This window comes from Barbatula barbatula (genome assembly GCF_947034865.1).
Source record: "Barbatula barbatula genome assembly, chromosome: 16".
Classification (NCBI taxonomy): domain Eukaryota; kingdom Metazoa; phylum Chordata; class Actinopteri; order Cypriniformes; family Nemacheilidae; genus Barbatula; species Barbatula barbatula.
Genome location: NC_136779.1, coordinates 2,366,303 through 2,378,664, shown reverse-complemented (window position 1 = coordinate 2,378,664; position 12,362 = coordinate 2,366,303). Strand labels below are relative to the sequence as shown.

At 38.5% G+C, this 12,362-nt stretch overlaps 1 protein-coding gene across 1 annotated transcript; it reads right to left on the bottom strand.

Annotated features, from left to right (window-relative positions):
- Positions 1-8,116: 8,116 nt before the first annotated feature.
- Positions 8,117-11,277, bottom strand: LOC306905579 (uncharacterized protein). The gene is made up of 3 exons (XM_079476279.1): positions 11,138-11,277; positions 11,005-11,060; positions 8,117-10,929 (listed from the first exon to the last, which is right to left on the bottom strand). Exons 1-3 carry the CDS (start codon positions 11,155-11,157, stop codon positions 8,204-8,206), a joined length of 2,802 nt encoding a protein of 933 aa, XP_079332405.1. The 5' UTR covers positions 11,158-11,277; the 3' UTR covers positions 8,117-8,203.
- Positions 11,278-12,362: the final 1,085 nt, after the last annotated feature.

The window sequence follows — 12,362 nt, the reverse complement described above, 5'->3', positions numbered from 1 at the left end:
TTAATCGAAAACGAATAGTAAATCATTTGTTGGATAACTCTAGGAAAAAACTCATGTTAAGGTTTGACTTATAATAAGAAACAAGCTGGAAACTTCTGCCGAATCCCTCTCGAAAACTTTAAACAAGTTTTGGGGTATGCTATGAATATTTATTTCTTCCTTACTTTTTTATTTACTGCAAAAGGTTTTCAATTTATATAACAAAAACGTAATTAGTTTGGAAGATTACAAAACTGTTGACGCTTGGCTTTCACAAAGGTCCAGCATTACTGCTGATCTGCTAGAAGTGTACAAATATTTTTGAAATCATCGAGAAATACTTTGTACTTGTTTTTCTTTTGCAGTCACCAGGTCTCCAGGAAACTTTGAGAACTTTCACAACACTGAAGTACTATTTTAACTCAAACGAAATGTAGGCCTTCAATGACATTATACTGACATATCCCTATCACACCCCAAACCAAAGCTATTTAACTCCAGACCTGTCCTGGAAACTTAAGTGCAAACCTTATCAAACACACCTGATTTTAATCCTGAAGACTTCGTCTGAAAGATGACGTGTTGTCCTGACGCCCTATCAGGTAGTGACCTCACCATTATATTCCTGATTTTCCAATTATCAAATTCCCCATTGATAAACACTAAAACCCTATTATGGTGAAAATAAGCTTGTTAAAAAAACATTTTAATACGAATAAAGTATATTGCTCCAACAGAGAAGTGTGTATTTAAAAAAATCAATCAAATAAACATAAGATGTTTACTAAATAAGAAAGTTACCTGTTTTAGAAACCTGTCTCTTTATATACAGTATACACATCTTCAGCTTTGATCGGTACATTTACCTTGTTATGGCCAAATACTGACAGCATTGTATGTTAGCAAGCAAGCATCAAATTATGATTCTTTTCAAATCTCTAATTGTAGAATAATGGAACTGATAACAAGCCCCTGAAATCACACGAGCTGCAGAAACAGCAGGTGTGTCAGCAGATATGCCAACAAAAGACACTCGCCTCCACTTATTGCACAAGCCATAATAAAATCATAATCATGACTTATGAATACAAATCTATGAAGGCCAAGGATTGCATATAAGTAAGTCAAAATTGGAATAGTCCAAATGAAAAAGAAACACTAGAGCCAAAGGAAACATTTTCTAGTTGGACTTCATTGTGTCTGAAAAAAGCACATGGCAATCTTTGTAAAGTCAAATTTCAATAAGTTTTTTACATATAATCAGTAATAAAGAGTTGCCATCAATAGTTTTGTATTTCACACTTTGATTCAATCAGGTTCGTGTGGGACGTCACAACTTCTTAAAGAACCAGATCACATTTACAGATGACACTTTCATCATTTACCACACCCCGATGATGACTTTCTTCTGTGGAACACAAACAGAAATGAATGAAGAATGAATTGTTCACTCTCTTCAATACAATCACTGACACATACTATAAAAGTAGTCCTTGTTTACATAATGGTTTATGTGTGATAAACATTTACAAATCTTGGATAAACAAGAGATACTATTGTAGATTTTGGTAATGTTCTTATTGACTTCCACTTGATCGCAAAAGTCGCTCATGAGAACAGTACAACAAATATAAACATTTAACATCATACTTGCACCCATTGATCCATTTACACAATGTTGTGTAGTTTTAGCATGTGATTTTCTAAAGAAATGTGAATTAGGTAGCAGCATGAACAAGCCCAAAACGTGCTGGTTTTAGAGGATTCAGCAGAGTCCCGCAATCTGGCATATTCACTGTACATACTGTACAGCATTGCTGTCTGGTTAGTGCTATTCTTCATACATGAAATGTTTGGCCAAGGTCACTAGAACACCTTTTCAATTACTCTTGGCCTTTGAAACCGTTCACCCACAAATGAAAGATTTTTTAAAGAATGCTTGTAAACAAACAATTCTATATAAAATATATTTGTTCTTACGAACACAAAAGAAGATGTTTTGAAGAATGTAGGAAAGCAAACAGTTCTGGGGCACTTTTGATTTTGTCATTTTTTCCTATATCAACGTAGTGAATGGGGTCCAAGAACTGTTTGGTTATGAGCATTCTTCAAACTATATTTCTCTGTGTTCAAAGATAAAAAGAAATGTATACAGATTTGGAACAACTTGAGGAGTAAATGATGACAGAATTTTTTATTTTAGGTAAACCGTCTCTTTAATTTGTTCTCTTTAGCTAAATATATTTCCCTCATTTCCTTGTTTTTGCCCTCCAGTTTCTTCTGTTACAATATGTTATGCAAAGCGGCAATAATATTTATTGTAAAAAGCACTATATATTTTTTTTAGCGCCTGCTTTGTTTGCAAATATTAAATAGTTAATTTCATATTTAGTCTACATTGAAAAGTAATAATATTGATAAGTTTGGAGTATTTATAAGTATAAGCTTGCAAAAGTTTGAAATGTATTTTCTTTATTTATATTATTTCCACCTTTTAGAATAATAGTAAACTCATCAAAACTACAAAGTAATGCATTTGTGACCATGGGAAATCTGTTGTGACTAAAAGACAAACTATTTTAAGAAAAACAAAAAATGTTATTATCTTGAACGTAACCACCCTTTGACTATAGAATATCAAAATCGTTCTCTTTGCATTTTATCATTCAGCTTGTTGATGTCTCATGCTTGGAAGTTTTTCAAAGAGTATTGAAGGAGTTCCCAATCTATTCAGAGCTCTTATTGGCTGCTTTATCTTCATTATTTGTTCTTAGTCGTATATTTCAAAAATACATTTTTAGATCATTAATTTTTATTCTAATGAAAGAAAATGATATGTTCCCATAGTCATATATTTGTGGTTTCAGACTTATAAGCGAAGATTTCTAAGATTTAAGACCCTCTCTGTGAAAACCCATCTAATGTCATTTGTGTGATGTCCTGTTTTCTACAAAAAAATCTAAATAATACAAATAACATTCAGTGACAATATAACCCTGATATCGTTAATATTGACTAGGTAACATAAAATAATAATGTAATTAATGGATGAAATCAAACTTTTATGCCTGTTATCTCAGAATTAGATTTTGGGACTTAAGCTTGTTTTTCACAGACTGGGTCACATTTCATTCAAGCATTTCCAAATAATCATAACGATAAAAACATTTAGTGCGTGGTCAAGTTTTGCAACTATAAATTTACCAAAGTATATGTGAAAAACTTCTATCACTGCTCTTTACATCCAGAGCTGCCGAAATGTCCAACACTCACACTTTCCTTTACGAATCCCTCAATCCCTGACACCTCCAAGGCCTGTTTCTCAATCACATCTCTTTCTCTTCTCCTGCTCAGAGTGAATATTGAATCCTGTCTGTGACGGAAGGCTCAATCAAACGGATATGCCCTCCCGTCTCCTTTCTCGCGTGTCTGTTTCTAAGCATTTCTCCAATCTCGACTCTGCATTCTAAACAACAGCATCTTTCACTGCATCTCAACGGTCCACTGCATCAGCAGATAACCTGCCGTCCACCTCAGCTCCCGCAGGGAACACGCTAACTCAAGGATGAGATTCCACGGGAAGTGCATGGGAGCAGAACATTAATTGATTCGTATGGAGAAAAACATTCTTTGTAGGTCCGTGTGAAACTCCCCAGACCTCGGTGCTGACAATCAGATCTCCGACCTGCATCAAATCCCGTCACGTGAGGGCGTGGACTCGAGGAGCTCAGGACCCTCATCGGAAAACTTTGAATTCTCAGTCGGTCCACACACCAGACCGCAGATGTGTGATGAATTCCTGCTGGGAATGAAAGAGTGTGTTCGACGGTTACTTTCTATTCATTGACATGCCGCTTGAGAAGCAGCAGGTAACCCTGCGAGCGTGCCTTGCACTGGAACCACAACATGGGGGAAGATCTCAGGAAACACTCAACCCATGCGGATTTCAAAATGCATAAAACGCTCGATATCAGATGTAGAATAAATTAATGGATGGATAAAAACACTTCGAAATGGGTCTACAAATACATTTTCACACAGCTCACCCTGTTGTTGCAAACCGGCATTGAAATTCCTTCTGTGGAAGACAAACAATCCTTCCGTGGTTGATTTCTTTGATAGCTCACAGCAACTGCATCTGTCAAGATCGTAAAAAGACAAAAATGACTCAAAAATGACTCAAAAATGACTCAAAAATGACTCAAAAATGACTCAAAAATGACTCAAAAATGACTCAAAAATGACTCAAAAATGACTTGTGTGCCTTATTCTGCTTACAATTTTGTGTGAGGAACCAACACATCTCATGTCATTTCCTTAATATTTCACGATGTGATGTACTGAAATACACAAATTGACAATGTGCCTTCACCTCATATCTTTTTCACAAATCGTAGAAATTCATGTGAATAAGTCACCGTGCCAAAACGTCATACATTCCTGTAAGATCAGGCTGGAGGTACAGACCAACACTTAGAGATTTGAAAGCTTAGAAAAAAGACACCTCGCCAAAATGAGTGGATGAATTCTTACAACTTAAATTTTGTTTCATTTTCGGGTGAAAGCCGTTGTGATATATTGTCTTACCAGTATTTCTACAAACCTACAGAGATTAAACCATTTTTTAAAAGTTAGAACAGAGAAGCGAAAAACAACACACTGCCACGCAGAAAAGGCAGACAGCATGAGTTTCAGACTCGCACATAACTTTTTACACTAACACTTCCAATGAAAAATATTAAATAGACAATATATAATGATCTCTCACCTTATAAATTAACGTGTTAAAATAAGTCTATATTTTTCATCTTCTTAGTGCTACCATCAATTTGTGAGATTGCTTTTTCATTGACAAGCTATGTTTTTGTCATGCTTAAGTAACTTTGACCAGTTAAACCAATAGATTTTCTATAATAGAACATTGTGCCATGTCATCTTTTATGCCAAAACAATGCACCTAGCACATCTTATACATTATGAAGTAAGGTCACTCTCTTAAAAGCAATGTAGGCCTACATTAGTTTGCTTTTAACTGAACGATGTTTGAAAGATTTTCACAGAGAAAGATCAAGAAAGTGACTTAACAGACTCCGCCATCAAAGAAGAACCTGGAGGACAATCTTAAGGTTACACTTAAATTAAGTTGTTGAGAATAGAAAATAGACAAGATAGGCCAATAAAAAAACCTTCTCATAAACAATAGTGAATAGAGGAGAATGAGAGTCAGCAGAAGAAGATCTAACCGAGGAGAAAGGACATGTGTTGACCTAAATCTGTTGGTTAGATGATATTTGGCAGATACGAAACGATAAAGGCCATTTCAGAAACATGTAGATAACTTGTTGAAAGCATGAAATCCTATTGGAATAAGCTCCAAAACACACTACGTACAGACATTTTGTTTAACAGCAGTACTGTAGAGATTCACCGGGGTCACTCTTTTTGGGACCATATTTTAAAACGACATATTTCAATCAATTCAACTAAATTTATAGATAAAAGATGGACATTTTCAACATTTTAAACTGGGAATTAATTCCCTTTTAAGTCACTACCAAGATTTTTCTATTTTCTAACCCTGGTTTTCATAGCAAGCTGTTCTGTACAGTTGTAAAAATCTAAACTGTTACTCTGCTGCCTCCATCAGGTCATCTGTGGTACTGCAGGTGCTTTTTCGCAAAGTCTCTGGCGCCATACAGTGGAATCACAATAGAATAAGAACATATTGACAAAGAAAACAGCTCTATTTAATCCAATTCAAATATAATTTCTGCTAAAAGGATGCTTTAAAAATCCATCTCCATCCCACTTTAAAGCAATGCCAGCAACCCACGAAGACAAAATCTAAAAGCAGGGAAATTACTGAAATGTAAACAGCAGAGCCTTCATTGAGCCACAGATCACATAAATTACAAAATATTTATTAAAAGAAGAAGGGTGTTAAAAAAATCTTAATTACCAGCCGAAAACAAACAGATTTGCATGTGCATATTAAACAAGAAATACATTAGAGTCATTATTGCAAAGTTGTTCAAGACCCTGATGCGAAAACACAGGGTGCTGTATCACTCCAAACAGGTTTATTACAGGGCTGTTTATCAAATAAATAAGTAGACATTAAAAATTCATTTCAGATGAAATTATTTTATTAAAGAGATTGTCGAGCGAGCCAATCAGGATCGAGCATTGCAAAGTGCAGTATCAGGGTGCGTTGGCGAGCTAAATATCCCATTTATTTTTCCGATAAAGAAAATAAGTTTGAACATGTATAGGCTAAACCATTCACAGCATGAGCTGTGAGGATGTTACGTAATATTTGCACTGAAAGCCATGAATTCGCCAAATTCCCAAAGAACTACAATAAACATAATTCTAATGAAAGCCTCAGATTACATGTTTGTATATGTCTAAACGGTTTGAAATAGAAATGAAAATGGTTTGTAATGTTTGTATTGTATATACCAACCGGTTTACACCGCCTGTTGTAAAAATCGTCTACTATTAGAAGGCCTTAGCAAAAAAAACACATGTGATGTAAACATGTACTTACCCCTAGCCATAATTTTCACACACAGCTTAATCTTTAGAAATGGTGGTGGGTTGTACTCCCATTTTCTCCTGAATCCAATAAACCATGAATAAACTTATGACTCTCTCCTCTGACTCAATGATGGTTCAAGTTGAACAAAATTCTTCCAGCCACAGCGCTGATTTTAACACAAGAATCTTCAAGTAGTCAGGTAGCATTACAGTCATAAAACTGTGTGTGTGCAAGGCCTGCCATATCTTCATTTTTCCTAAAGATCAAAGCCCACGAGCTGCTGGGGGGTTTGTGGAGCTTATAACACGTCTGGAAGTCACCTGACCACACATTTAGCTGTGTCCCGACAAACCCCTGACTGCGAGATGCGATATTGGTAACAAATACTTACTGTTTTATTGTAGCTGAAAAATATCTGGTCTTATGCCAGGATCAGCCGACGTAAACAGACGAACAGCCACTGAAATAACATCAAATATGAAATTAAATAAATCACTAAAATGATAAATCAAACTATGGTCCTTGTTTAATTGTACAAGACAATTTTAAAAAAAGACTACAAGATTATAAACTTTCTTTTTGAAGAATTTCACATTGGAATTTTCTCCTAGTCTGTATTTTACTTAATTGTATTTGTAGTTATTGCTACCAAACATTTTACTTTGTAATTATTTTACAAAATTTCACTACTTTTATATTTTGATGAAACACTAACTATTCTGCACCTTTCTAGATATGCTACACTTTGCCATTAAAAATTTCGAGTTTCTTAAATCACTACAGCAGACTAATTGTGAAGATTTAAAAAGACAAAGCACATTTGCAGATTGACTCCAATGATGCTCAGGGGAAAGGCAAGGTCACAATCTTCTCACGTGTCTGTTCTGCAGCACAAAAAAACCTGTCTCTTCATCTCACCCTAAGAGCTACTCCCCCCCACCATGCACCCTGTCCTTAAAAGGTTTAAAATGGGTAGAAACTAAACCCAATAAAGACAATTATGCCTGGCTCAGCAGTGCATGTTTAAGCTGCCACCGTTTCATGCACTGGGACCCCTTTCCAATGTTTCTCATTCTTGACATGATCAACTATTAAAAAAACGAGTTTGATGTATGATTTCGTATTTCTTTGCTCAATAACATTGCCTGACTTTTCGGAATGTTTTTATCTATAAATGTGATCAAACTAAAGGCTCAAAGATATTCAGATGCAATACTGTATACAGTAGGTACCCAAGATGAATGCGAGTTGCAGAAACTGCATAATGCATCCACTTTAAAAACATGCATTTGTCTTGTTTCAGTGTAGTGGGGTAAGAGGCAGAATTAAGACTTTTAGTTTTGAAAAAGCGAGGCTTGCACATTTCAATAGTGAAGATAAAGGGTTACGGCTTTTCAAACTATGAGCAATTAGCCCGTTTACATTTGCACTGCAAGTTCCACAATTGACAGCATTCGGTTTGTCTCAAAACGCTAACGTCAGCCAATGTTAAAAACTGCAGACATATTCTTAGCTAGTGTAGTCAACAAACCTTGTAATAATTTTAGCAAAAGCGTTAAGTTCAAATCTGGATAGTTCAGGTTTTACAGTGAAGACGCAAGACAAAGGATTCCTTCCAAAACATTTATTGAATCAAAGTGAACCATTAAGCACTGCAACAAAGCACCATATGGCACAAGCCAATTAGCCCTTAAACCCATAGTATCCACCCAAGGAGCTCCGAGATGGCTTTGAGACTGGAGCACTCTGGCCAAATAAGGAATCATAGCTACCGGATAGCACAGACATTCCCTGCCTTTCAACACTTGAACCAAAACCTGCAGATTCACGCAAAGTTTGAGCCTTGGATGAAGACACACCTTCTGAAGCTGCTTGAACGCTTGAGCCTGAAGATTGAGTCACGGAACCGCTGGGGTGTCCAAAAGGGGACACGTGACTAATAGCAAATTCACTCTGGGGTACAGAATCCACAGGAGCACTCAAAGCTTGCGAGGAGGATAAGCTACTGGATGCAGAAGAGCCAGTCTGAAGTGATGCACCAAAGACCTGATTGCCACTTGAAACTGCTGCAGTCTGTCTAGCAACAGATATGCTTGTATCCATAGGTGCAGGTACCTCCTTGGCAAAAACACCTTGAGACTGGAGAGAGGACCCAACAGAACCACTTTCTTCCCGCACAGACAGAAAGCCACTGGAAGATATTAGCTGTCCACCAGCTCCAGTTGTAGAGAGTGGTGAATACTGACTGGAAGAGCTCTGACCACTAGTAGACTGGCTGGAAACACCAAGAGAGGCACCAAACTTCGTATATGCAGGGGAACCAGGGGTGTACTGTCCAACACTGCCTATGGACTGAGACAGGCCAGTGTAACTACCCTTACTCTGTGTGAAAAGTCGACTTGTACCTCCAGCCACAGAGGAAAGCCTACTGGAACTCTGGACACGTTGAGGGGAAACGCTGGTCTGAGTCGCAGCTGCACCGGAAGTTGGGAAACTGCTATATACCCTCCTAGAAGTAGTAGGCTGCCAGGTCTGAGATTGCAGGCGCGAAGACATGGCGGACCCACTTATGGTGTCATGACGGTACACAGGCACTTTAACATCCAGAGAAGGTCTAGGAGCATACTCGCCAGCAGCAACTTGAGGCTGAAGAGATGCAATGGATCCAGCTTCTCTATGTGCAGATGCATGACGAATTGAAGAGCCCAGTGAGCCACCAGCCGTGCTTTGCGAACTTGATGCATAAAGGCTTTGACCCCTGGTAAATTGACTTTTTACTCCCAAGGGTGAGGAAGCAGGTTTGGAATATGCAGGGGCATACTGAGCAGAAGCGCTCGAAGACTGAGCCAAACCACCGTAACTACTTGCTCCATGTGTGGAAACTAGTTGACTTGGACCACTGCCAGATGCAAGGGAGAACCTACTGGGGAACTTGGCACCTTGAGAGCTACTCTGTGAAACCGTTGTACTTGAGGTCTGATAGCCTTGGGACGACAGAGAGGCAGAAGGCTGCCATCTTTGAGGGGCCTGGCTCTGGGACAGGGCACTGCCAGTAGCTTGACTATACCGACTAGAACCACTTTGGGGTGATGGCATAGAGGCACTAGAATACAGGGAAGCAGAGGCACTTTGACTAAGGCGTCCGCCGGAGGCTAAGGACTTACTGGGAGCTGACGCACTTGGAACAGAAAACCTACTCTGTGACAAAGCTGCACCAGAGCTCTGACTACCTTGGGAGGAGCTAGATACAAAAGGCTGCAATAGAGAAGACTGGATAGAAGAAAGGGCACCATCAGTAGTTTGCCTATACTGCCCAGAAACAGCCTGCGGTGAAGCCATAGATGCTGTAGAATACAGAGACTTTGCACTACCCTGATTATACTGATTAGATGTAGTCTGAGCTGCAGCCATAGATACGCTTGCATACTGTGGAGAACCAAAGGCTAGCTGACCGGGGCTGCCCTGAGACTGTACATACAAACCAACAGGATGGCTACTTACACCTTGTGCCAGACCAGAGAGATGGGATGCTGCAAACTGACTAGACCCACCCTGGGACCCAGAACCAAGTGAAGAGTCAGAAACCTTTTCACCGGAGGGGCCAAAACCAGACACAGGGCTATACTGACTTGACATACTCCGAGACTGTGAGGACAAACCACGAAGACTGGCACTTCCTCCCTGTGCAGAAACAACCGGACTAGAACTGGCAGACACTTTCGATGTAGAACTGTCCTGAGAAGTTGAGGTAAACCGGCTTGGGGAACCTTGCCTGCTTGTAACCTGGCTGGGAAACCTTCCAGATGAGGACAAAAGCTTGGCATGGGCAGGAGACCCAGGGGCATGCTGACTGGAGGCACCAAGAAATTGAGCGGCTCCACTCCCTTGAGAGAGCAACTGGCTAGACATCCCACCCAACTGAAGATCAGAGCCGGTCTTGGAACTGCTAGAACTCAATCTTTCATTGCTGGACTGGCCAAGAACAGATGGTGCAGAGAAGGTCTCCGGAAAAGCATGACTAAAGCCACTTCCTCCTTGGGCAGAAACAAGTTGACCTCCAGCTTGCGGTCCAGTGCGATACTTATAGTTGAAGTCAAATTGGCTGTTGGAACCTGGTCCACCTACAGACTGTCCGGCCATACCTTTAACATTGGAACCCTGGAACTGCAGCGGTGTTGAAAGACCATCTAAACCTTGCAGATTTTGGGGTAGGACCAAAGACGCAGAAACAGAGCCAGTTGGTGAACTTTGGGTTTGAGACACAGACTTATAGGTGCCGGAAGCAGCAACATTGGAGTGCACATCAAGGGGAATATTTTTAGTCAAAGCAGCTGACGAAGACTTGAATCCCCGAGGTGAAAGAGCCTTGTGGTAACGAAAGCTACGTGGATTAAGTTGAGAATTTAAACCTGCAGAACAGAGAAATGAAAAACTCAGGCAAAGCTGAGACTCAAGCAACACATTGAATTAAGTTTGAGACTCACCTGGATGTCCAATGGCATGTTTCCATAAAGTCAGGAGGACAAACAGTAAGTGGAACCTACAAAAACAAAAAAGTAAACACGAGGAAACGAACACACAACACAAAAAGAGCATTTCAGTTAAGTCAATAGGAACCTTCTCCACTGTTGATCCATAGCAGAAAATCTGTTCTCAAAACCACTCCAGCAAACAGCAGTGAGACACTTAAACCACAGCAACTACAAACCCATGTATGCATTCAAACTCATGCAGTTGTATTTTATAGGACTTTGTCTGTCCACTCAGATCACTTAAGTAATTATACAAAATGTTGTTCACCTGTGAAACTTGCCTAGTTGATTATATAATTAATATATTTGGTTCACCTGTCTCAGATATTGGCAGCCAGTAGTGATGCTCTTCAGAAAACCATTACAATGCATTTTTTTATTTAACTTTAAAAATAAACTTGAAAATATTAGAATTGCTCATATAGTTTAAAGAATATAGATTGACAAGTCTTTGGCACTTGTAAAAGGTAATATTGAAACTTCTGCTTGCAGATCTAGTTTTATTATTACTTTAAAGAAACATTCATTATTTGCTATGGCCATTTACCCACTTGGAGCTGCTTTAATATTTAGGATATTTAAGACGGCCTACTATATAACATGCAATGATGTGTATGTGTGGCTGAAGGAAAAAGGGTTTCACAGAAATGTAATTCACAGAATCTGATTATGCTCATCAGAGAAAATGTTTACCTGTGACTTGTGTTGCAGATATTAGCTCAGTGTTGTTCTCTGCAAACAATGAGTGCAACAGAATACCAGTGTAACAACTGTCAAAATAACTCCAACTAGCAGAAATCTATATTATTTACCATTAAGAACCAGAGGCCGCATTCAGAAATTCATCTACATGTTTAAATTAATTTTAATCTGAAATGTGAGAAAAGAATGAAAGGATAGATTAAACTAGTTATATATGAAGCTGGTTGCCTATGACCCTTATCAATTATATATTTGTGTAATAATATTTGACTTCAAAACTTTTGAAATGATCCTGATTGGTCAGTCTTTGAGATTAAAGAAATCCAAACACACTAGAAACAAAACGAATACAAGGAAGAATTTCACAGCCACCTCAAAATAATAGAAATGTATTTAGTCACCTTAATGTCATTTCAAGTCTGAGTAACTTTCTTCTGCAGAACAGAATTTTTTTGCATTAAAACCCTGATACCCAAACACTAAACACATTGACTTCAATTGTGTAGACAAAACCACTGAGGCATTCCTCAAAATATCCTTTTTTGTGTTCCACGGACAAAAGTCGCAAATTTGAACAACAGGCGGGTGAATAAATACTGACAGAATTT